The sequence below is a fragment of the Rhinoderma darwinii genome, chromosome 2 (assembly GCF_050947455.1).
Source record: "Rhinoderma darwinii isolate aRhiDar2 chromosome 2, aRhiDar2.hap1, whole genome shotgun sequence".
NCBI lineage: Eukaryota > Metazoa > Chordata > Amphibia > Anura > Rhinodermatidae > Rhinoderma > Rhinoderma darwinii.
In genome coordinates this window covers 204,222,252-204,249,782 of record NC_134688.1, presented here as the reverse complement: position 1 = coordinate 204,249,782, position 27,531 = coordinate 204,222,252, and the positions used below count along the sequence as shown (strand labels likewise).

Sequence of the window (27,531 nt, the reverse complement as noted above, 5' to 3'; positions counted from 1 at the left end):
TGTGTTTCTTCTCCTTTAGACCTTGTAAAAATTGAAAATGTCTTATGTTTTATTGGAAAAAAATTAGATTTTCATTTTTATGGCCTAATTCTTCTAAATTCAGCAAAAAAACCTGTTGGGTCAAAATACTCACTATACCCCTCGATAAATTCCTTGGGGGAGTAGATTGCCAAACGGTGTATTTTTGGGGGTGTTTCCACTGTTGTGGCACCACAAGACCTCTTCAAACCTGACATGGTGCTTAAAATATATTCAAATAAAAGGAGGCCCCAAAATCTATTACGTGCTCCTTTGCTTCTGAGGCCTGTGATTCAGTCCATTACCACACTAGGGCCACATGTGGGATATTTCTAAAAACTGCTGACCCTGATCGATAAATATTGAGTTGTGTTTCTCTGATAAAACCTTCTGTGTTACAGGAATTTTTTTTATTAAAACTGATTTTCTGCACTTTGCTGTAATTCCTGTGAAACGCCTAAAGGGTTAAAAAAAACACTTTTTAAATGCTGTTTTGAATACTTTGTTGGGTGCAGTTTTTAAAATGGGGTGATTTATGGGGGATTTCTAAAATATAGGGCCCTCTAATCCACTTCAAAACTAAACTGGTCCCTAAAAGAATAGAATTTGGAAATGTTCTTGAAAATGTGAGAAATTGCTGCTAAAGTTCTAAGCCTTGTAATGTCCTAGAAAAATAAAATAATGTTAAAAAAACCCAATGCCAACATGAAGTAGACATATGTTAAATGTTAACTAGTAAATATTTTGTGTGGTATTCCTATCTGTCTTATAAGCAGATAGATTTAAATTTAGAAAAATGCTAATTTTTTACAAATTTTCTAAAAATTTGTGTATTTTTCACAAATAAAAACTGAATGTATAGACAAAATTTTACCACTAACTTAAAGTACAATGTGTCACAAGAAAACAATCTCAGAATCGCTTAAAAAAAAGAAAAATTATTCCAAAGTTATTACCACATGAGGTGACAATTGTCAGATTTGAAAAAAAATGGCCTGGTCCATTAGGTGAAAACAGGGTGTGTCCTTAAGGGGTTAATAGCTTCCCAAATTGGTAAACTGTAGCACACAATTATTTTTTTTAACTCAGAGAATAACGAATTGTTGTTACATGCCCTTTTTTTCACAGGACAGCATAATTATATCCCAGTGTTATATATCGTAAGCTGTAAAACTCATTATTTGTTTTCCTAACTTTTCATTATCAGGATGATATTAATTGTTAATTGGACTTGTATTCTAGCCTATAATTATTTTAGTAGGCATTTACAGTTTCAATTATTTTTCTAATTGGCAAAGATTTGCTGAGGTTAGGTCACAGTGTAGGAACAGGTTATTTATATGAATTTCATTTCAGTTGCAAGGGAGGATTAGTTTTTGATTAGAACATTAAACATGACTATTTATTTGGTTTTCTTTGTATCTGGATTTCTGTGTTTAGCAGTGAAAAGTTGTTTAAGGTCGAAAGGAACAATTAAATGAAGGAAGGAATCCTGTTATGCAAAATCACTATTTAGTTATTAAAATAAATCCTGATTCCACCGAGTTGGGGATTTAATGCTGTTAAAATAATTGCTTCTATGTTGTTTGTTATTGTAAATGTCAAAATGCAACAAATGTCCTTAACATTACTTCTTATTAACATATAAGCATACATAGAAGTATTCCATAGGTGTTTACTATACAGTAATAGCTGCTGATCAAAAGCATAATTCAAGATTCTATGCTGGTAAGGTTTTCTAAGTTGATAATGTGCTTAGACTGAAAATGTTAATTTATGTGATCTTCCATCTCCAAGCATCTTATTTTTTGGGAGTCGTAGGATTTTAAGTGGTATTCTGGGACAAGGGATAGGCCATCATTGTTTGATTGTTGAGTTTCTGACCTGGGCCACATCACTCCAGCCCTTTCATTGTTTACACTGGCACTGCAGGTCTGTATAATTTACCAGTTCTAGCTGTCCGTACTGCTAGTGTACAAGGTTGGACCCTCACTGATCAACCACTCATGGCCTATCAAAATGAAAGGCCATCAATATTTAAGTACCGTAAAAGCCGGTTTAAATAGAGCGGTGGTTGGGTATGCATGCTGCCGCTCCATACAACTCTAAGGGACTGACTGAGATAGCCGAGTAAAGCACATTACCGAACGCCACACCATTCAAACGGGGGATACGGGACCCTTGTTCTTGTGATCGGTGGGGGTCCCAGCAGTGGTGGTCTCAACGATCAGACACTTATCACCTATCCTGTGAATTGGTGATAATTGTGGTTTGTCAGAAAACCCCTTTAGGCTCTTCCTCCCTGCTTTCTCCAGATCACATCACTCTCACCCCTTTGCACAGTTTTGTCATTATCTGCCTTTTCTTAATATGAATAAATTCTCTCTATGGGTCAGGATTTAGTTAATGACTCAGAAATGGCATTTACCCACTATCTATTACTCACATATATCAGTTTCCATATGCGAACAGCATGACAACAATGGGTTCCATAGCTAAATGAAAATGGGACCCTTCTTGTGATGTGCAGCCATTGCCACTAATCAACCCTTATTTGCCACTAAATTACCCTCATGTGTGCCCTGTTTAGTGGAACAGGCCTCATCACTGAATATTACACAACCCTTGCTAGAGATAGAAGTACATTGTGTAGACTTGTCACAAAAAATCATAATACACTGATTTAGTAACCAGGAATCAGTGCTCAGAGGAGATCGGGTTCAGTCTTATGCTTCCCCAACCTACCTGGTGCCATAGTAGGGAAATGGCCTGTCTGTGTGGTAGGTATGCCATGTGAGCTAAACCATATAACATTAAAATGATAATCCTTGCTGATGTCTGGGCTGCTTTTATTATATTACAATTTCTAAAGTCTATCCCTCAATGAATTGAACATTTAGTTACTATTTGGAATCCTTTAGGGCTACAATGTCACAGTACCTGACTTACTTCATTCAGTTCAATATATTTCCCCAGCCAGGGAAAAGATATTGCCCCATCTGACTTATAAATATACATTAATTATAGAAGTATTATAGGACATGTATAATATTGTCATGCATTAGACGTTAGATGTGTGATATAATAACAAATAATTTTAGGTGAAATGTGAAATATTTTTGATGGACTTTTAAAAATAAGAGGTAAAAATGGCACTGGACATATATATAACAAGAGTAAACACCTTCGATCAGTCTTTGTAACACTGTTTAAGGTGTATGACCTTTCCTTATTTCCCAGGGTACACAATGCAGCGTGACACAGGTGTATTTGAGGCCAAACCAAAGTGACGGATTGAATTGCAGTTTGCTACTGACATTTCTATCCTGTTAATCAGCGCGGCAGCAAGAGAAATGCTTCCGAGACATTCCATCGTTATGTATTGCTAAAATCACTCCCGCACAATGTGATTGTATTTACTTTTCAATTCAATATGTATCATCATGATCACATTGTAAATGTTAATTTGCCATAAAGAAAGAGTTAATTAAATTTGAAATTTTTTTTTCTTGCTTTTGCAAGGTACCCAGAGCCATTCAGTGCATACTTTATACAAGGAAGTGATCTGGAGTTCTCTGTATCACCACAATCTGGGGAGCTGCTTCCCTCTGGAACTGCGGGGACATTAATTACTGTTGGTTTCAAGCCTACAATGTACAGTAAGAAGCACAGAGCTACACTTGTAGTACGGGTATGTTTTATCTGGGAAAAAGTTTTTATTGGTTAATAAAGTTACTTTATGCTGACCACTCTTTGACTGCATGGGGCATTAAAAGTGGAGATGTTGCCCATATCTACTAGTTAAAGAGGATGTCACTAGTTTAGTAATGCCCAATCTCCTAACTAATTTAATAGGCGATGTCACACTGATACTGTCAGAGATGACACGAGCTGCGGCTAGCAGTGTAAAAACAGCATGATTAAGGGTCAGTTCACATGTTGCGTAAATACTGCGGGTATTCTGCAACGGAATTAGTTGCATAAAATCTGTAGCAAACACAGTAGCAGCAAAGTGTTTGAGATAAAACAAATCTCATCCACAAGCTGCGTAAATACTGAGCAGAAAAAGTGCTCAGAAATTGACCTGCGGTGCGAAATTTTATTCCACAGCATGTAAATTGTATTTGCGTAAACGCTGCTTATTTTTTGCTTGTTTTCCCCATTGAATTCAATGGGGAGGTAAATCCCGCAACAAATAGCAGTTGTTGCGTTTTTTTGCGGCGGGTCCACAGCGATCCTGACGCAAAAAACGCAATACATAAAAAAACATAGTTACCCAGAAGTCTGTGTTCCTCCCTCCAGGGCGGCCTCCTTGGATGACGTTTCAACCCATGTGACCGCCTCAGCCAATCACAGGCTGTAGGAGTGGTCACATGGGATGAAACATCACCAGCCTGTATGACATCAGACGGCCGTTATCATGGGATGATGCTTCAATCATAGGCTGCCGCGGTCTCCTGGGATGAAACGTCATCCCAGGAGGCCGGCCTGCTAGCAGGCCGGTTAATCAAGCAGTTTTCTGCAGCGGACATTCCGGCCGAAAAACTGTACCACAGTTTGGTGTGCTTTTTCGTCCAGAATTTCCTGCGGATCCAGGGTGGATACGCTGCATGCTTTTACGCAGCGTATCCACCCCGTGTGATTGTGGCCTTAAGCTGAGATCATGCTGTGTAGGGAAGAGGAGAAGCTGTATGATTCTGATTGGACAGCGTCATATAGAAAACACAAACACTGCCCAGAGAGAGAGAGAGTGAGCAGCGTTACCGCCCCTTTGGCTAGTAAAGCCTCATTTGTATATTTAGAAATAAGTGTGACAGTGCCTATCAGATTAGTTAGGAGATTGGGCATTACTGAACTAGTGACAGATCCTCTTTAAGTCACTGATTTTATTTTCCAGCCAGCAACAATTATATAAAATCTCTAACTGATGTTCATAAATAGTTAGAAACATACCTTTAGGTATACTTAGGGTTAGGAATAGTTAGGGCTGTATTTTAACCCTCTTTAAATACTATTAGTTTACCACTACCGCAAAAAAAAATTAAATACAATTAAAAATCCACAAAAATGTGCAACAATCATTTGTACTTTATAACCAATAATGTACATACATCCCTATACTCAAACATACTGCGGAATACCTCTATAATAAAACCTGGTTAAAAATGATCTTATTGGTTTAATATATGGAGACCAACCCCACGTTTCAGTGTGAATGTTAAGAATTTTCAGTGTTTATGTCACTTATGCAAAACTTTGATCTCAATGAATAATGAGAAGCATGCCAACATAAAGAAAGTCATCCTAAACAAAGCTGGCGCCACAAGATTATCATAAGGAACAAGTATTACTTTAGGTCAATAATAAATTCCTTGCTGGTCTGTTCTCTGCTGACTTTATTTATCAGTTATGCCAACACTTAAACAAATGCATTCCATTTTTGGCATGACCACTTAGTTATCTGCATTCTAATTTAGAAATGTAGGTCTGCTTATTAACAGTCTCAGTTAATGGCATCTGTTACCTTGAAGGTTTTTATACATGATAACTTTATAGATAAATATCTATAATACAAATGGTAATTATATGCATTATATATTTCCTACGTACTGTATGTCATATAAAAGTATTTTTTCTATCTGTATTTTATAATACTGAACCAAATCAGTGATACTAGGTGAGCTACCTCAGTGATCTTGTTTTATTAAAGTTTGTTGGACTGGCAATTCTGTTGATGTCTGAATCCTGAACATACTGTACATGTTTGACTTTGCAAATTATTATTAGGATATGCAGATGCTTTCAGCTCCGAAAATGAAAGGAAATATTTGGTGAATTTCAGGATTGTTTAGCTATTATTTTATAAAACTGATATGAATTTTTACAGTTATTTAGTTGCCTGGTAATGTTTTTTTTTTTAGACCATTTAATAGTTTAGATATGTCCTGTTAGCTGAAATACATCCATACATTTTTTTTTTTTAGTTATTGACTATAATAGAAATTGCTTTTGAAGAATGATGGTCAACTTTCAAGGCTCTTTGGATCATTCAGATTTTTATTATAGGTTCATTCCCATCTTATAATAATCTGGCATATTGCTAGGATATGCCATAACCGTATAATCAGGCATAAACAATGAAGGCTGTTTCCATTAGCTCCAAAGACTTTGAATAAAGCCCAACCTGCACTCCATTTAAGCTCTTCCTAGCCACCGACTTGCGGCTGGGGGGAGCTGTCAATCAGTGGTGGTCCCATTGGTCAGACCTCCACTGATATAGAATTTTCATCTATCCAGCGGATAGGTGAAAAATGCTGGAGGCTGGAATACACCTTTAACTAGCTCTCCTGCTCATTCATTCTGAGGAACTAATGACATATCCTAGCGAAAAACCATCACTTCTTATGGTTGGAAAATCCCTTTTATTGCATAAGCAATGAATTGTTGCCTAGTAAACTTTGGGTATCAGCTTAAGATTACTTTAGATTCATTGACCATCCAACAGGAAAAGACATGCCAATAAAAAATAAAAAAAAAGATACCAAAGGCCAAATTCAAATAGATGCTAAGAGATACAGTAGATCCTAAATATTGTTATGCTCTACTAATGGCCATACTATGTATCAAATGCAGGGATGTAGCTATAGGGGGAAGGTAGCATTTGTAACCGGGCCCTAGTGCCTGAGAGGTCCCTCGGGCTACTTTGCCTCATAAGAAAACACAAGTATTAAAAATAGCACATGGTAGGTGGGGGGCCTTGTTACAGCTTTTGAATTGGGGCCCAGGAGCTTAAAGAGGCTCTGTCACCAGATTTTGCAACCCCTATCTGCTATTGCAGCAGATCGGCGCTGCAATGTAGATAAGAGTAACGTTTTTATTTTTAAAAAACGAGCATTTTTGGCCAAGTTATGACCATTTTTGTATTTATGAAAATGAGGCTTGCTAAAGTACAACTGGGCGTGTTTAACGTAAAAGTCCAACTGGGCGTGTATTATGTGTGTTACATCTGGGCGTGTTTACTACTTTTACTAGCTGGGCGTTCTGACGAGAAGTATCCACTTTTCTTCAGAACGCCCAGCTTGTGGCAGTGCAGACACAGCGTGTTCTCGAGAGATCACGCTGTGTCGTCACTCACTTCCTGCCCCAGGTCCTGCATCGTGTCGGACGAGCGAGGACACATCGGCACCAGAGGCTACAGTTGATTCTGCAGCAGCATCGGCGTTTGCAGGTAAGTCGATGTAGCTACTTACCTGCAAACGCTGATTCTGCTGCAGAATCAACTGTAGCCTCTGGTGCCGATGTGGCCGACACGATGCAGGACCTGGGGCAGGAAGTGAGTGATGTCACAGCGTGATCTCTCGAGAACACGCTGTGTGTCTGCACTGCCAGAAGCTGGGTGTTAACGAACAGAAGTGGATGATGCTGATTCGTCAGCATCATACACTCCCATTCCTAACGCCCAGCTAGTAAAAGAAGTAAAAACGCCCCGATGTACACACATAATACACACCCAGTTGTACTATTACTTTAAACACGCCCAGTTGTACTTTTGCAAGCCTCATTTGCATAAATACAAAAATGGTCATAACTTGGCCAAAAATGCTCGTTTTTTTAAAATAAAAACGTTACTGTAATCTACATTGCAGCGCCGATCTGCTGCAATAGCAGATAGGGGTTGCAAAATCTGGTGACAGAGCCTCTTTAAATTGACGCCCCTGATCAAATGGTTTAAAAAAACAATGTTTGAAATTTGACAAGAACATAGTTTTGCCTCTATACAAATAGATACACTAGTCAGACCACATATGGAATATTGTGTAACATTTTCGGCACCTGTGTATAAGAAAGACATAGCTGAACTAGAATGGGTGCAAGCGGATTGCAGCACCAAGAAAGGTTATCAAACTTGGGGCTATTCAGTTTAGAAAAAAGACTAATTACAATATACAAATATATAATCGGACAGTACAGAGATCTTTCTAACAATATTTTTACACCTAGGCCTGTAACAATGGCAAGGGGGCATCCTCTACATCTAGAGGAGAAAAAGTTTCACCACCGTCACAGACGGGGATTTTTTACTGTGAGAGCGGTGAGACTATGGAACTCTCTGCCACACGATGTTGTGATGGTTGATTCTTTGAACAAGTTTAATAAGGGCCTTGATGCCTTTCTTGAAAAATATAATATTACTGGTTATGAATACTAGATTCTGGACATGAGACGTTGATTTATTCTGATTTCTATATTTGGTGTCAGTGAGGATTTTTTTTTACCATAATGAGATAATTGGCATCAACCTCATGGGGGTTTTGCCTTCCTCTGGATTAACACGGTGGGATTACAGGTTGGACTTGATGGACCTGTGTCTTTTTTTAACCTTATCAACTATGTAACTATTGTTTTTGAAAAATGATGAACAGACTACTGCATAAGCAATACATTTGTGTTATTTGGCCTTCATAATAGGGGATTTGCATAGCCAAATCTCTGTATTACAAATTATTAACGCTCTGTTCACATCTGCGTTGGGGTCCCGTTCTGACATTCTGTCGGAGCTTTCCATCAGAATGGGACCCTGAACAGACACAAACTGACATGAACAGAAACCAGAGGTTTCCGTTTCCATCACTATTGATTTTAATGGTGACGGATCTGGTGCCCATGGTTTCCATTTGTCTCTGTTGTGCACCGGATCCGTCTGGTTTCTTTTTGTGTCAGTTTGTGTCTGTTCAGGGTCCCGTTCAGACGGTATGCTCAGAAGGAACGTCAGAACAGGACCCCAATGCAGATGTGAACAAAGCCTAACATTAATTATTGACAAGTAAGTGGCTAGTAAAGACTTTTTATCTACAAGCCCTATCAGGATATGTATAAAAATAAGTATAGGGAGACATGACAAACCCTCACATGCTTCCATTTATTTTATCTTTTTCCTATGCGGAATGATGATTTAAGTCTGATTAGTTTCCTGTCTAGTCAAGTAAACATTAAGATAAAATTGAACCAATAATATATCTATAATAATTCTGAATTGCTCCCCTTTTGTATAAAATAAAAACACAAGCGAATCCATATACAGTAATGTAAATAGGGTTAAATGTGGTCCGCATTTCAGATTTGACTAAGATTTAACAGAGGTTAATGAATCATATTCGCAGTGAGCATAACCCTAGGGTACATTTCCATGAATCCAAAAAAGATAAACTGTTTCACCTTCAGCTTCACTTAACAAAGCAATTAGGATCCCCTCTGGGTTAAAGGCTTATTAAAACCAGTGTTGTTGTACAGATTGAAATCAGCATATTGCTTGATTGAAGTGAGGCTACCGTAATCAGGCATTAGTTCATTAATAGGCAGTATAAGCCGGCCATGAAGATAAACCAGAAATTATTCTGCAGGACTCCATATCCAAAAATTGTTCCACTCGTTTCTATTACAGAAGTTGCTTTCTGACTGTAAATCACTGTAACGTGTTAGGCCAGTATCTACTATTACTAATTTAATTAATTCTCTAACCAATTTGGGTGCTTTGCGGGGTTTCTGACTGTGCAATATAGTATGTAGTGTGTTAAAATTTGTGTTTTAAAAGTTTGGTATATGTGTATATTTCAATGCACGTTTACAAGATCTTAATGGGAACACTGTGTCCTTTAGGCCTTATTCACACGAACGTGTGCGTTTTGCGCGTGCAAAAAATGCAGAGTTTTTTGTGCGTTGCAGTGCTGTGTGTCATCAGTAGTTGGTGTGTGGCTGCGTGATTTTCGTACATATGACATCGTTATGACACTCTGTTTTTATGTTAAAAAACAAATGAAGGAGGTGGTTTTATTTGTCCCTTCATTTCTTTAACAACTGTTGCGTGAATCACGCGCAGCACACGGAAGTGCGTCCGTGTGCCACCCGTGATTTTCACACACCCATTGACTTCAATGGGTGCGTGATGCGCGAAAAATGCCCAAGTATAGAACATGTTGTGAGTTTTACGCAGCGGACACACGCTGCATGAAAATCGAACTGTCTGAACGGCCCCATTGAGTTACATAGGTCCGTGCGACGCGCGTGAGTTTCACGCGTGTATCACGGCCGTGAACTACGTTAATAGAGTTAGGGCTTATCCACATGTAACGGAATTGCTGCAGAAACTTTCTGCAGCAATTCCGTTGAAAGTAGCAGACATTCCGCTGCGGAAAAAATGCACCATTTCCTGTGTTTTTTACTGCAGAAAATGTTGCGTATTTTGCTGTATTTTTCTCAATGCTGGCAGATGGTGACATGTGCTCTGAAAAACGCAGCAATTCAGTCCACTTTCCGCACCAGGAATTGACATTCTGCAGTACGAAATATACGCACCGCAGGTCAATTTCAGGTCAGAATTTTTACACAGCGTGTGGAAGAGATTTGTTAAATCTCACCCACTTTGCTGCTATTGTATTCTGCTGCAAATTTTCCGTCCGCAATTACGTACGGGGTTGTAGAGAATTAGAAAAATAAACATGGCTGTCCAGGGGCGTAGCTAAAGGCTCATGGGCCCCGATGCAAAAAATCTTACTGGGCCCCCCCCCCCCGCAAACTTCTCATGGCCGACGGTCCGCAGCTTTCAGCTGCATCGCTGGGTCTCCTAAGTGACCCAACAATGCAGCACTAGCAGCCGTGGGCGTCACTAAGGCTGGGTTCACACACCCTATTTACGGACGTAATTCGGGCGTTTTAGCATTGAATTACGTCCGAAAATGCGGCTCAAAAGCGTTGGCAAACATCTGCCCATTCATTTGAATGGGTCTTACGATGTTCTGTGCCGACGGTCATTTTTTTTTACGCGCCGCTGTCAAAAGGCGACGCGTAAAAAAAGACACCCGCGTCAAAGAAGTGCCTGTCACTTCTTCAGACGTAAATGGAGCCGTTTTCCATGGACTCCATAGAAAAACAGCTCCAATTACGTCCGTAATGGACGCAGCGAAAGACGCCTGCACATGCCATTACGGCTGAAATTACGGTGCTGTTTTCTCCTGAAAACAGCACCGTAATTTCAGCCGTAACAGACGCTGCCGTGTGAACATACCCTCAGGGCTTAAAATGTCAGGGGAAATAGCCCCAATACATATGTGTCTGCCCAAAAAAAATGTGTGTATAGGAGACAGCATAGCATATCTATAGCACTACGACCCTATAAACTATGGATAGGATTAGATACAGTGGCTCAGCAGACAGTATCACACATGATAGGATTAGATACAGTGGCTCAGAAGGCAGTATCACACATGATAGGATTAGATAAAAAGCTCAGCAGACAGTATCACACATGATAGGATTAGATACAGTGGCTCAGCAGACAGTATCACACATGATCGGACTAGATATAGGGCCCAGCAGACAGTATCACACATGATCGGATTAGATACACAGCTCAGCAGACAGTGTCACACAAGATACGATTAGATACAGGGCACAGCAGACAGTATCACACATGATACGATTAGATACAGGGCCCAGCAGACAGTATCACACATGATTGGATTAGATACAGGGCCCAGCTCGCTGACATTGCGTCTCCAGCACTGGACCCAGGACAGGTAAGAATAATAATTTTGCTTCTTTATGTGTTACTGATTATTTTTGTGTGTTTGTGTTTTTTTTACAGGTTCGGTTGTTGGACTTCGGATACCAGGACTTCAATGGCGGCATTTTTTTATTCTCAATAAAATGGTTAATGAGGGTTGTTTTTTTATTTCAATAAAATATTTTTTCTATGTGCTTGTATCTTTTTAAACTTTATTATCACCGCCTTAGTAATGGCCGCTGGCTGATTGACAACCTCCATTACTAAGGCGGGGCTTAATGTTAGCCGGTGCAGAGGCTACACTAACCCCCATTATTACCCCGGTACCCACCGCCACCAGGAGTACTGGGAAGAGCCGGGTACGAACCAATTCCCCGACCATCTGTAGTGACGGACAGGCACCGGGGTTGCCGCAGGCTGGTAGTATTAGGCTGGGGAAGGCCAAAAACAGTGGCCCTTCCCACCCTTGTAATGCTGCCTGCTGCTGCTGTGTTGCATCTGGCTGGTTATGAAAATTGGGGGGGACCCCACATCGTTCTTTCCAATTATTTTTTTTAAAATGACGTGGGGTCCCCCCCATTTTTCATAACCAGCCAGATACAATAAAGCAGCAGCAGCCTAGCATTACCAGGGTGGGAAGGGCCACTGTTTTTGGCCTTTCCCCTCCTGATAATACCAGCCTGCGGCCACCCCAGTGCCCGACCATCACTACAGATGGTCAGGTACTGGATCGTACCCGGCTCTTCCCAGCACCCCTGGTGGCTGTGGGTACCGGGGTAATAAAGGGGGTTAGTGTTGGCCTCTGCAGTGGCTAACACTAAGCCCCGCTTTAGCAAAGGATGCTGTCAATCAGCCGGCGGCCATTACTAAGGCGGTAGTAATATAGTTTAAAAAAAAACACAAAGACATAGAAAAAATATTTTATTGAAATAAAAAAAACACCCCACACAACCCTCATTAACCATTTTATTGATAACAAAAAAAAAGCTGTCATCGAAGTAGTCCTGGAATCTGACGTAGTCCAACGACCGAACCTGTAAGAAAACACACAAAAAATGATTAGTAACACGTGTGTTAGGCTTAGATACAGGGCCCATGTGTGATACTGTCTGTGGGACCCTGTATCTAAGCCAACCACAACGTAGGCTTAGATACAGGGTCCAGCAGACAGTAATCTTATACAGTATAAGATTACTGTGTGCTGGGGCCCTGTATCTAAACCTACAGTGTGGTAGGCTTATATACAGGGCCCACCAGACAGGATCACACATGGGCCATGTATCTAAGCCTACCATGTGATTTGCTTAGATACAGGGCCCAGCAGACAGGATCACACATGGGCCATGTATCTAAGCCTACCATGTGATTGGCTTAGATACAGGGCCCAGCAGACAGAATCACACAATCTGTGATCCTGTCTCATGGGCCCCCTAAGCCTGATACATCGTAGGCTAAGGGTATGTTCACACGGCCTATTTACGGACGTAATTCGGGCGTTTGTGCCCCGAATTACGTCCGAAAATAGCGCCTCAATAGCGCTTTCAAACATCTGCCCATTGAAAGCAATGGGCAGACGTTTGTCTGTTCACACGAGGCGTAATATACGCGCCGCTGTCAAATGACGGTGCGTAAATAGACGCCCGCGTCAAAGAAGTGACCTGTCACTTCTTTGGCCGTAATTGGAGCCGTTATTCATTGACTCCAATGAATAGCAGCGCCAATTACGTCCGTAGTTGACGCGGCGTTCAAGCGCCTGCACATGCCGGTACGGCTGAAATTACAGGGATGTTTTCAGGCTGAAACATCCCCGTAATTTCAGCCGTAACTGACGCCCTCGTGTGAACATACCCTTAGGGGTTGTGCAGTCCCTAAACATTGATGGCCTATCCTCAGGATAGGCCATCAATAGCTGATGTGTCTCCCGGGACCCGCCAATCAGCTGTTTTGAAGGGGCCGCAGCACTCGTACGAGAGCTGCTTCCTCTTCATTTCACTACTTGCTCACACTGTGAATCGCCGATATGGATTCACAGTGTGACCGGAATGAAGGGAAGCAGCTCTCGTACGAGTGCTGCGGCCCCTTCAAAACAGCTGATTGGCGGGTCCCGGGAGTCGGACTCCGCCAGTCAGGGCTAACCTTACCTTACTCTTCGGCCGCGGCGGGAGTTCTGTCGTCTCGATGCTGTGCGCGGCGCACAGCGCTGTGACGTCATGCGCTGCGCACAGCGCTTGACGTCAGGACCTCCGCTGCGATCCGGAACCAGGAAGGTAAGTAAAGTCTGTTACTATAGTAACAGGGGCCCGCGGCCCGAGTTACTATAGTAACTTTTTAATGATGTGGTGCGGGGGGCCGTGGGCCCCCTGGCTTCGGGGCCCGGTCGCAATTGCGACCGCTGCGACCCCTATAGCTACGCCAGTGTGGCTGTCCATAAGTTATGTCTGGCATTTCAACTCAGATCCATTAAAAGTGAATAGTGTTACCACATTACACATACAACCTTTGGACAGGTGTGGCATTGTTTTTGGAATAAAGCAGAAATGTTTTTTCATATCCTAGACAACCCCTTTAACTTTTACATGTAGCAGGTCTAAATTTGGCATTTTTGGGTTGCATTGTTTGTTTATCATGATGTAAAATCGCTCTGATAAATGCAACTTTAGTGTTACCAAAGAGAGGCTGAAATGTCCACCTAACTGCAGAACTTGACTGGGCAAGACAGTAGCAATGGTATCATGAAGAGAAAAGGCTTAAAGGATATGCAACTATTTTTCTTATTGCTCTAATCCATCTTAAATAATAAATGAAGCTTTGCATATATTATTGATTAAAACTATCCTATCATTTGTATCTATAACTCCTATGCTGACCTATGTCTTGGTTACAGACTACAAGCAAACCTGATCCTGCAGTTATGTGGTGCTCAACTCCCACTATCCCCTCTTCTTTCCCACTTTTAGACAGTAGATAAGGGCAGAGGGAAGTGAGTAACATATGAGTGTAGGATCAGACTACACACATGGTTTGTATGTAGTCTGTAACCATGGAGATACATACTGTAGGAGCAGTAGTTTTTTTGTAATAATAGATAATTACACCTGAATGCATGCAATTGCTCATAGATAGCAGTTATTTGAGTATTTCTGCAAGTACACGCAATAGACTAGTGTTCGTTCTGGGTTATTTTATTTAAGACTATTTGCAAATTAGTATCATTCTTTTATTTTTGATACATTGGAGCAATATAGGAAATTTTTTCAAAAGTGTACATAGATTTTAAGGACCTGAACAAAGCTTTACCATGAGCCTAAAATACAGTAGATTTTTGATGTCACTATGCAGCTACAGTATACGAATAGACCCTTATGTTAGTTTGGTCCCATCCTGTGTATTTTTTTTGCATCCTTGTGATGATAAGTGGTGAGGAGATAACTAATACAGATGTAACAATCTTTAACTTGAGGTTTAACACTTTAAATACGCAGTGGCAAGAAACGTTAACTTTAATTTTTCAATGCTTTTTCAAAGGCTTAAGTGATAAGTTATTACGCAGTAGCGAGTTATCATGAAGTCAAGATAAGGATATGACGCCGTGGCAAACTACAGTATACATTTTATATTCCTGTGAGAGCACTCTATGGTCATATGTAGGACAAATGGATGTTCTGATGAGCTATATAGGTTGTATTAGCACATTTAAATACCTTATGTAGCGTCCACGGCTACGGACCGCCATTCCTACTCACCCCTCGGCGGCCGCGATTATGGATCTGTGCGTGCTGGCTGGCATCTCCTTCCTAGGAGACGCCAGCACTCACTTACACTCTCATCGGCTGTGTGCCGTGGGGTGCGCACGCATGCTCATGCCTGGCCTTAAAGGGCCAGCATGCGCACATGAATATATTACAAATTAGCCCTAATCACTCTGGACTATAAAAGGGGCCCTGCCCTTTTACTCCCTGCCTGAGCGTTGTTTGTATTTACAATGTTAGTCTTAGCAAATGGTCCCTCAGTGTTATCCTGTTCCCAAGTGTTCCCGTACCCTACTACCTGTTCCTGTATCCAGTGCTGTGTTGGTTCCCGAGCCCTATCTAGTACTGGAGTCGTGTTCTGTCATCGGTCACGCCTGCTGCCGTACATCACATCTGGTGTCATCTGCCACGCCTGATATCCTCCACCACGTGTGGCATCCTCTGCTGTCAAAGTTCCATCTGTGCCTAGCCACTGTGACTGCCTGGACTATTCAGGTTCCCTTGTGCTGGACTTTGTATTCATTGTGTACTCTGTTGTTTGACCAGCTGCCTCCCCGCTATGGCGTTGCGGCGTAGTGGGTCCACATACCCACAGATCGTGACAGTACGCTCAGACCATGGACCCTGCTGGTTAACCCAAGACCACGACGACGTCACAAGCCATGCGGGCGGAGATGCTTGACCTCCGGTTACGACAGAACCAACTCTTCCAGGTGGTAAACATTATTGCGCATCGGATGGATATGCAAGCTGCAACCAACCGGGCACATGCTCCTATTGCTCCTGCTTCTCCTCCTACTACACCTCCTGGCAGTACAGATTCACTATTCTCTCTGCTACTGCCTCCCCGTTGCGACGGAGACGGGAGGACCTGCAGGGGATTTCTGAACCAGTGTCAGATTCACTTCAGTCTACATGCCTGTGCAATTCCTTCAGATGGCGCAAGGATCATATATTTGTAGTTTCTCTCCTTACTGACAAGGCCCTGGCATGGGCAAACCCCATCTGGGAATGTCAGGGACCGGAGACCCGTGATCTACAGTGTTTCCTACGGACTTTCCACACTGTATTTGAGGAACCTGGGCGAGTCTCTTCAGCGGCTGCATCCCTGCTGACCCTTTGCCAAAGAGACACCACCGTGGGTGAGTACGCCATTCAGTTCTGTACCCTGGCGGCAGAGCTGATCTGGAAAAATGAAGCCTTAGTAGATACATTCCGGCAAGGTCTTTCCTCCGATATCAAAGAAGAGCTTGCCGCTCGAGACCTACCCTCTACCTTAGATGACCTCATCCTTCTAGCCACCCGGATTGACATGAGGATCCAGGAACGGTCTCAAGAGATTCACCAGATCAGTAGATTGCCCAGGCTGGCTCCTACATTCCAGAAACCCCTGCTGCCCTCATCAGCTGTCCAATCAGAGGAGCCTATGCAAATAGACCATCTCAAGTTGTCTGTCCAGGAGAAACAGCGCAGATGCACTTCTGTATTGCGACCTCAGAGGCCATTTTGTGCGTTTGTGTTCCCAAAAGCCTAAAAAGCTCCAGAGCATAGGATTAGTTGGAGTGACAACCCCAGAAGGAAAAGGACTACATAATAAACTCTCTCCCAAATTGTCCATTCCCGTGACCATAGTGTCCAGTGAAAAGATGCACCGGGTCTCCGGGTCCGCGGCAAACTTCATCCAACAGGACTTAGTGGATCAGCTGTAGTTGCCGACGGTTCCATTGGAGACACCCCTGGCTGCTGCCTCGGTGAATGGACTTCCTCTGCCCGACCCCATCGTGTTTGAGACTAAGGCACTGAAGCTCCAAGTGGGAGCACTTCATACTGAGCAGATTACCTTTCTTGTTTTACCCAAAGCCATCAATATAGTCTTGATGGGTCTGACCTGGCTCCGGCTTCATCCTCCAGTCCTGGACTGGAATTCTGGAGAAGTTCTCCAATGGGGCTCCAAATGTCTCCACCGCTGCCTGCTACAGGTTTGTCCTGTTCTGCCTCCTATGTCTCAGTCGTTTAAAGGAATATCTTCTCATTTTGCGCAGTTTTCAGATGTCTTTGGCAAGAAGGAGGCTGAGATGCCTTCCCCACACTGGGCGTACGACTGCCAGATTGAACTGGTTCCAGATGCCTCACCTCCCCATGGTCGCGTATACCCCCTCTCCTTGCCAGAGACTCAGTCCATGTCAGCCTATATCAAGGAGAATCTGGAGAGGGTTTCATATGAAAATCCTCCTCTCCGGCCAGTGCTGGGTTCTTCTTTGTAAAGAGAAAAGACAGATCTCTTCGACCCTGCATTGACTACCGTGGTCTGAACCAGAACACGGTCAAAACAAATACCCTTTGCCACTGATCTTGGAATTATTTGATCGCATACGTGTAACCAAGATCTTCTCTAGACTAGACTTGCATGGGGCCTACAACCTAATCCGAATCCGTCAAGGTGACGAGTGGAAGGCGTCATTTAACACTCGAGACGGGCACAATGAATACCTGGTAATGCCCTTTGGCCTCTGTAACGCTCTCACGTGTCTTACAAGAACTCGTCAATGATATCTTCCGAGACCTCCTCTATGTCTACGTTGTAGTCTATCTTGATGACATTTTGATTTTCTCCCCAGATCCGACGACACATCGAAGACATGTCCGTCAAGTTCTGCTGCGATTAAGGTAGAATCGCCTATATGCCAAGTTGGAGAAATGTACTTTTGAAAAAGATACTTTGCCCTTCCTGGGCTACTTCATCTCGGATCAGGGTCTCAAGATGGATTCTGAGAAAGTAAAGTTCGTCCTGGAGTGGCCACGTCCTCAGGGCCTGCGGGCCATACAGTGTTTTTTGGCATTCGCTAACTTCTACCGGTAATTTATCCCAAATTTCTCTTCACTGATGGCCCCTATCTCTTCCCTTACTAAAAAAGCTATGAACGCCAACATGTGGACTCCAGAGGCAGAATCAGCATTTAATAGCCTCAAGAAAGCCTTCACTTCAGCCTCGATCCTCCATCATCCTGACGTGTCTCGGCAGTTCTCATTGGAGGTAGACGCTTCTTCTGTTGGTGCATTTGCACTTCTGTTCCGGAGGAACTCCAAAGGAAAGGCAGTAGTATGTGGCTATTATTTGAGACTTTTTTCTCCTGCAGAGCGCAACTACTCTATTGGGGATCGGGAGCTACTGGCCATCAAATTGGCTCTGGAAGAGTGGAGACATCTGTTAGAGGGCGCAGCTCACCCCATAATGATATACACCAACCACAAGAATCTCTCGAAACTCTAGTCGACTCAACGGCTAAATTCCCGTCAAGCCAGTTGGACGCTGTTCTTCACGCATTTCCAATTTGTGCTCCACTACCGTCCCGCTGACAAAATTCTGAAGGCTGATGCCCTGTCCATGTAGTTTGAAATGGAGGACACGGTGGAGTCCCCTCAAAGTATCATAGACCCGTCCTGCATTGTCACGCCCAATCCTTTGCAAGTTAGAGACATCCTTCCGGGGAGGACTTTTGTTCGGTTGCATGACAGGAGAAGAATTCTCTGCTGGGGACACAGCTCTAAACTGGCCGGGCACGCTGGTGTTTCTAAGACCCGAGACCTGATTACTCGTCATTTTTAGTGGCCCACGCTACCCAAAGATGTTGTGGACTTTGTTTCTTCCTGCACTGTGTGTACTTCTAAAAAGGTTGCTCACTCCAAGCCTGCCAGTCTGCTCCAACCTCTGCCCGTACCCAATGCTCCCTGGCAGCACATTGCGATGGACTTTGTCACAGACCTTCCTCCTGCAGCGGGATGCATCACTGTCTGGGTGGTGGTGGACTGGTTCTCGAAGATGGCACATTTTATCCCGCTGACCAACCTTCCTTCCTCTCCTCCACTGGCAAATCTCTTTATCCAGCACATCTTCCGCTTGCATGGCTTGCCCCTTCACATCATGTCTGATCAGGGGGTTCTGTTCACCTCGAAATTCTGGAGAGCCCTCTGTAAACTCCTTGATGTGAAATTGGACTTTTCCTCAGTATATCACCCCCAGTCCAATGGTGAAGTCGTGAAGATTAACAAGATCATGGATAATTATCTCCGGCACTTCATCTCTATGCAGCATGATGACTGGGTACAGCTTCTTCCATGGGCCGAGTTCTCATACAACAATCACACAAGTGAGTCCACCACTTCCACAACATTCTACATTGTGTACGGTCAACATCCTAGAATCCCACTTCCTGTGTTGGCTGACTCTGCATTTGGGGACTTTCTGCAAATCTGGCAACAGACCCGGTCCTCTATTCTGCTAGCAGTTGATCGCATGAAGCAAAAAGCGGATATAAGAAGAAGAGAGCCGCCTCAATATCTTCCAGGTATCAAAGTCTGGCTGTCCTCACGGGATATTCTTTTAAAGGTGCCTTTGTACAAATTTGCTCCCAGGTTCCTCGGACCCTTTGAGATACTACAACAGATAAACCTTGTCTCCTATAATCTTCGGCTGCCTCCTACCCTCAGAATCACCAACTCCTTTCATGTGTCCCTCTTGAAACCGGTGGTCCTGAACCGCTGCAGTAAGACTCCTAGTTCCGCAGTTGCTCCAAGCAGTTCAGCTGATGTTTTTAAGGTGAAGGAGATCCTGGATTGCAAGAGGGTAGGAGAAAGGGCTTTTTATTTGGTGGTCTGGGGAGGGTTTGGTCCTGAGGAGAGGGACTGGGAGACGGAGGAGAACCATAATGCCCCTACCCTCATTAAGAAATTTCTCTCTCGCTCTGATTGCAAGTAGAGGGGGGATACTGTAGCGTCCACCGCCGTGGACCGCTGTTCCTACTGACACCTTGGCGGCCAAGGCCATGGATCTGTGAGTGCTTGCCAGTATCTCCTTCCTAGGAAATGCCAGCACTCACTTCTGCTCCGCTCGGCTGTGTCCCGCAGGGTACGCACACTCGCTCGTGCCCAGCCTTAAAGGGCCAGCGCACACATGAATTATATTACAAATTAGCCCTAATCACTCTGGACCATAAAAGGGGCCCTGCCCTTTCGCTCCCTGCCTGAGCGTTGTTTGTATTTCCCATGTTAGTCTTAGCAAATGGTCCCTCAGTGTTATCCTGTTTCCAAGTGTTCCCGTGCCCTACTACCTGTTCCTGAATCCAGTGCTGTGTTGGTTCCTGAGCCCTATCGAGTGTTGGAGTCGTGTTCTGTCATTGGTCATGCCTGCTGTCGTACACCACGTCTGGTGTCATCTGCCACGCTTGTTATCCTCACCGTCAAAGTTCTATCTGTGCCTAGCCACTGCGACTGTCTGGACTATCAGGTACCCTTGTGCTGGACTTTGTATTGATTGGGTACTCTGTTGTTTGGCCAGCTGCCGCCCTGCTACAGCGGTGCCGCCTATTGGGTCCACATACCCGCAGATCGTGACCCCTTATAGGATATTGCCATTATTAAACGTCTCATGGGTCCCTGAAACTTTGAAAATATAATATACAGATGCGTCACCCTTACCTTTAATTACATTTGGTAAGGTACTCCCATTTCTCATTAAATAAATTCAATACAACATCGTGACATGCTAGCAAAAACCTTGACAGACTGCAACTCGCATCACAACCACTGGGTGGTCACACAAAGGCACATTTAGCACAGACATCTTGTAAAAGAGTATCGCAAAAGCATGTGTTTTTTTTTTTCCTAAGTTGGTCATCTTGCACCACACGTCTCAGGTAATGTTGAGATAAGAGGAATGGTAAGGAAGGATACATCTGTATGTGGTGAAACTAAAATAATAGACTAAAAGGGGAGTTCATCTTCTCCACAGCATTTAGATTTATTGAAAGCATTTAGATTAATGGTCCAGCTTACATAAAAACCAATGCAAATGTGGTAATGACAGTATAAGAGTACATTTCTGTTAATATTACTTTTTTAAATATCACTAATAAAAATCTCCGGTATATTTTCATTATGCAATTATAGATATTATTATAAAATAATACTGCAGAAACTTAATAGGCCAATGTGTGGTCATTAACATTATATTATGTTATTATCTTACACTTCTATTTTTATACTGTAGCTCTCTCTTCATGACCTTTTTTCTTCTGTCCTCTGCCCTTGTTATTATATTAAATGTGACAAGCCATCTGTAGTCTAAGTTCTAAATGATGGCGCTGGCACTTTATGGACCATCCAGTGTATTTAAGAATTTTAAAACATTACTCAGTTTTAATTTATTCTGTTAAACCTCTTTAAAAATTCACTGAAAATGAGTGGACATAGATTAAACTTGACTTTACTAGGTTTGCATTAAAATATTAGACAATAAATACATTTCTACAAAAAATCAATAATCAGGATTCAGGATAAGGTGCACTTTCCCCTGCCTACTATCTTTATAAACCTAATCCTAGGAGATGAGATACAGACAGACATAGGTGAAATAATGCTATCCCTGCCTTTATCTAAATCTTTATAAGAGAGCATATTTATAGAACTAGATGCCCCTAAAATGGAACCTTACAGGCCCCAGGTCTCAAAACATTTTGCTATGCTTGTAATAACATGGCACATCAGGAGACCAAACATCGAATTAGTAGGAGTGGTGCACTGATGGCGTGTCACCACTCAAATCTATGTTCGATAACAGCAAGCCAGTAAGAGCAGTCCCGAAACCTGTATAGTGGTATACCTATGGCGTGTATCACCGTAATTTCTGCTCACAAGCTCTATGCTAACAATTATACGCCCTACTTATTTGGGAGTCCCTCTATTATACGTGCTGCCACAGCACACTGATAATGTGTGCCTTGTGAAATAATGTAAAGCCGCCTCTTACGGGTAGAACGCTGACTAAGTATAAGTCCCTGCCTCTCCTGTATTGATGCGCTTCTTGGGCTTACTCTGATTGGTCAGAACCGACCAATCAGAATACAGCTTTCGCCCAAGCCTCGTATTTGTCATTAAGGGACAGGTTAGGGTGCAGTCACACGAAGCAGGGTTTTTTTTACAGAAATTTCTGCAACTGAAAATCAGTTTCATTCATCTAAATGCAACTTGCAGAAATCCATACTTCTGCTGTAAATACAACTCCATTAAGATGAATGATTTTCAGTTGCAGAAATTTCTTCAACAAAATCTGCCGCATCTGCACACTTACTCTAGTAACAAATGTCGTAGATAATGTTGTAGACACTACTCAAGAGATTTATTTAAGGGTGAAAGTGCGTATTTTATGTGGAACATGTGGTTTAACTCATCTGATATGATAATTGACAGCAGCAGATTTTTCTTCGATCACGCAAGCAAAAATATTTACAGGACAATGGTGTGCATTCTGTGGGTTACATTGATTATGATTGATTGTATGTGCGGATATTGGTAGTATTCTCCATAGACCTAGGTTATTTAGACATGCGGAGATACAAAAGAGGTTTTATTCTTTGGTGGTCCCAGCGGCGGTCATGGAATCATGCATCTCAGTTATAAAACCAACCTATTATAATTACACCCTATGCCTTATCATCATACTGGTAATCATTACCGGTCCAGCATAATTGCTATGCTCCATAGCGTATGCATTTATTCTCCTACATAGCACTTATAAGGTAGTCCAAGCGCCTGTGTACTGGTCCAATTAATTCTAAACTTAGTTTGGCCCTTACGAGCCATATACATCTTCATCTAAAAAAGCCAGATGGGTTTTATTCCATAGGGCACTATGATGGCCCATTACTTAAAGCAATCACATTCCAGTGTATTTGGGAAAAAAGGGACAAATTAAATTGCATTCTTTAGGTCTAGGGGTTTAATGCATCTGAATCTAAAAATCCATTGTGCATCCTTGCATAGCACTTTTTTTTATCAAGGTCTAATCTAGACCTTTACACGCTCGATGCCCTGATATGTTAGGTATTTTGGAACTCCACCATAAAAGGTAGCTAAACACGTATTATCCTGTCATGGTGGAGATCCACCTCCACGCCTGTCTGTATCCTCTCTCCTGGATTAGGTGTATATAGATCGAGGAAAGGAGGGAAAAGTAAGCCCGTAATAGACCTTTCAACCTTTCCTGCATCCCGATTATTAATTGTTTGTTGAAATGTTGTATCTATTGGTTAATATTTTAATGAAGGCCAATGCATGTAATGTGTGTATACAGTGAAGGAAATAAGTATTTGATCCCTTGCTGATTTTGTAAGTTTGCCCACTGTCAAAGTCTTGAACAGTCTAGAATTTTTAGGCTAGGTTCATTTTACCAGTGAGAGATAGATTATATTAAAAAAAAAAAAACAGAAAATCACATAGTCAAAATTATATATATTTATTTGCATTGTGCACAGAGAAATAAGTATTTGATCCCCTACCAACCATTAAGAGTTCAGCCTCCTCCAGATCAGTTACACGCTCCAAATCAACTTGGTGCCTGCATTAAAGACCGCTTTCTTAAATGGTCACCTGTATAAAAGACTCCTGTCCACAGACTCAATTAATCAGTCTGACTCTAACCTCTACAACATGGACAAGACCAAAGAGCTTTCTAAGGATGTCAGGGACAAGATCATAGACCTGCACAAGGCTGGAATGGGCTACAAAACCATAAGTAAGACACTGGGTGAGAAGGAGACAACTGTTGGTGCAATAGTAAGAAATACAAAATGACTGTCAATCGACATCGATCTGGGGCTCCATGCAAAATCTCACCTCGTGGGGTATCCTTGATCCTGAGGAAGGTGAGAGCTCAGCCGAAAACTACATGGGGGGAACTTGTTAATGATCTCAAGGCAGCTGGGACCACAGTCACCAAGAAAACCATTGGTAACACATTACGCCGTAATGGATTAAAATCCTGCAGTGCCCGCAAGGTCCTCCTGCTCAAGAAGGCACATGTACAGGCCCGTCTGAAGTTTGCAAATGAACATCTGGATTATTCTGAGAGTGATTGGGAGAAGGTGCTGTGGTCAGATGAGACTAAAATGGAGCTCTTTGGCATTAACTCAACTCGCCGTGTTTGGAGGAAGAGAAATGCTGCCTATGACCCAAAGAACACTGTCCCCACTGTCAAGCATGGGGGTGGAAACATTATGTTTTGGGGGTGTTTCTCTGCTAAGGGCACAGGACTACTTCACCGCATCAATGGGAGAATGGATGGGGCCATATACCGTCAAATTCTGACTGACAACCTCCTTCCCTCCACCAGGACATTAAAAATGGCTCGTGGCTGGGTCTTCCAGCACGACAATGACCCGAAACATACAGCCAAGGCAACAAAGGAGTGGCTCAAAAAGAAGCACATTAAGGTCATTGAGTGGCCTAGCCAGTCTCCAGACCTTAATGCCATCAAAAACTTATGGAGGGAGCTGAAGATCCGAGTTGCCAAGCGACATCCTCGAAATCTTAATGATTTACAGATGATCTGCAAAGAGGAGTGGGCCAAAATTCCATCTAACATGTGTGCAAACCTCATCATCAACTACAGAAAAACTTCTGACTGCTGTGCTTGCCAACAAGGGTTTTGCCACCAAGTATTAAGTCTTGTTTGCCAAAGGGATCAAATACTTATTTCTCTGTGCACAATGCAAATAAATATATATAATTTTGACTATGTGATTTTCTTTTTTTTTTTTCAGATAATCTATCTCTCACTGGTAAAATTAACCTAGCCTAAAAATTCTAGACTGTTCATGTCTTTGACAGTGGGCAAACTTACAAAATCAGCAAGGGATCAAATACTTATTTCCTTCACTGTATATATATATATATATATATATATATATATATATATATATATATATATATATATATATATATATTTATTTGAATTCTGGAACCTCGTGAGTGATATAAACAGTGGAAAGAGTGTACGCTAATGTAATGGAAATATGACAACTAGAAAATCTATTATTGGAGTCTGCAGTTATGGAGTAATGTAAATTGTTTGCAATAAGTGGCACTGGCACATAATGTAGATACACTATTCAGATATATTTTGAGACATAAACTATCACAAAATAAATATTCAACTAAATGATAAAGAGAATTTATATTTATTAATAAGCGTTACATTCCAAATGGGGGGCACTGAAAACTATTGTTTTCTAACACTATGTAAAAGTCCAACATATTTGGTGCGGAAAACACATATGACTCAATGAATGTATATTCTTGTCAGAACATGGTACCTACATGTATGAAAATTATAGCCTCCCCAATCAATAATTGTTACTTTTTTGCCTCCTGATGTTTGTCATGGGGCATCAAGAGACTGAGTGTCAATTTAATATTGTAGACTTATGATTGCATTGCTTTTCTGAAAAAGTTGTTCACATATAACAGTGACAGCCAGAATGTTGCCATAATTCGGCCAGTCACATTGCTCCATAACTGCAACAGCCATAGTATATAGTAGTATCGGCCAAAGTGCTCCTATAACAGCTGCCACCAGAATGCCTCCAGAGCAGTGATCAAATAAAATACAGTGTTTTTCGTAGCTGTTACATTTAGAGTGTTCCATATCACTGACAGCTATGTGCTTCTTTAACAGTTACAGCCAGAATTATCCTATAATACAGGCAGTCACAGTGCTCCATACCATTGGTAGCTATGTGCTTCTAAAACAGTTATAGCTGGAGTGCTCCCATACAAGTTGCAGCCTGAATGCTTCATAACAGTTGTGCCCCATAGCAGATGGTGTTTGCTGGAAAGATGTAGCATGCGCCTAAAAAGACAAACATAAGCCCAATGGTGCCCATGGGTAAAGTGTTGGATATCTCTGTTTTGAAAAGTGTCAAACTATTTACTATTCTGCAAAAACTTTTTTTCCTGTATGCATTACTTTCAATTCTTTTGATTAATATTTTCTTTTTACAGACGTCATCTATGCAATGGACCTATGAGATCAATGGACTTCCTCCAAAAACGACTCCACCTACAAATGTCTCTCCTAAAATATGTTCAATGGGCATCCGAAATCAGATGACTTGTCAAAAACGTAACTTTCTAAGGGACAACCTGAAACTTACGACAACAGCTGTTTCTTCCCCAGTTAAGGGAGCGTCTTTAGTGTTTAGAACAAAGTAAACTCTTTGTAACCTCATTTCTTTTCATATTATGTATATGTGTGTATTTACATTAAAAACAGTTATAATTGTTATTTGTGTTTTCTGTGTCACTTTATTTTAATGCTTATGAGTATCATTTAAAGGGTATAATCTTTTAATCTTAAATATGTATCATGTAAAATGACAGTAAGAAAATATATTTAGGTAAAAATCGGGAAAATCAGATTCCCTCATTGTTTTATTACTTTAGAAAATGGACATAACATAGTAGGTTTAAAAAAAAAAAACATAAGTCCATCTAGTTGCACCTATTCTCCTGCCTTGATGATCCAGATGAAGGGAAGAAACCCAATGAGGCATAAAACCAATTTTCCTCATCTTAGGGGGAAAAAATATATTTCTTACTCCAAATTTAACAGAATAAATTGCTGGAGCAATGCTCCATTTCCAGTTATCTAGTAAACATAATTTATTTGTTCATTACACTAAAAATACTACTGACCAAAAAACTTGGCTAACAGCCGGGAGAACAGCCCAGCTAGTAGTCGGCGGGATGGTAATACAGGTAAGGCAAGACAATTGATAGTTGTAGGGGATTCTATAATCAGGAAGACGGATAGAATAATTTGTCGCCAAGACCGCCTCAATCGAATGGTTTGCTGTCTCCCTGGTGCCAGGGTTCGGCATGTGGTGGAACAGGTGGACAAATTGCTGGGAGGGGCTGGTGATGATCCAGCTGTCGTGGTCCATGTAGGTACCAACAACAGAATACATGGTAGGTGGAGAAGCCTTAAGAATAATTTTAAAGAACTAGGCTACAAGCTGAAGGGTAGGACCTCCAAGGTTGTATTCTCAGGAATACTGCCTATGCCATGCACATCACAGGAAAGACAGTGGGAGCTAAGGGAGTTAAATGCATGGCTTAAGTCTTGGTGTAGAGGAAAAGGATGGAACAAGGAAATGGGTGTGATCCAGCGCAAGCAAAAAGTTGTTCAAAGGTATATTAAAATGGAAACTTGTTCCGATTTTATTGGATATAAAAATAAAAACAGGGAGAACTTGCTCCCACAGAGGAAAGGTGGATGTATGAAAAGAAGATAGTTGTGTAGAGCCTACGTGTTTCAGACGATCTCCTCGTCCTTAGTCATGGCTGAGAATCAAAGGTCTGACAGCTAGG

The 27,531-nt window shown here is 41.9% G+C and overlaps 1 protein-coding gene across 2 annotated transcripts in view; it reads left to right on the top strand.

The window, feature by feature from the left end:
• CFAP47 (cilia and flagella associated protein 47) overlaps positions 1–26,446 on the top strand; it is a 546,843-nt gene extending 520,397 nt beyond the window's left edge. For both annotated transcript variants that reach the window (XM_075852746.1, XM_075852745.1), the window contains 2 exons: positions 3,541–3,709; positions 26,164–26,446. In XM_075852746.1, coding sequence (XP_075708861.1) covers positions 3,541–3,709; positions 26,164–26,373 — 379 coding nt within the window. In that variant the 3' untranslated portion in view covers positions 26,374–26,446. The remainder of the gene's footprint in view (positions 1–3,540; positions 3,710–26,163) is intronic.
• Positions 26,447–27,531: the final 1,085 nt, after the last annotated feature.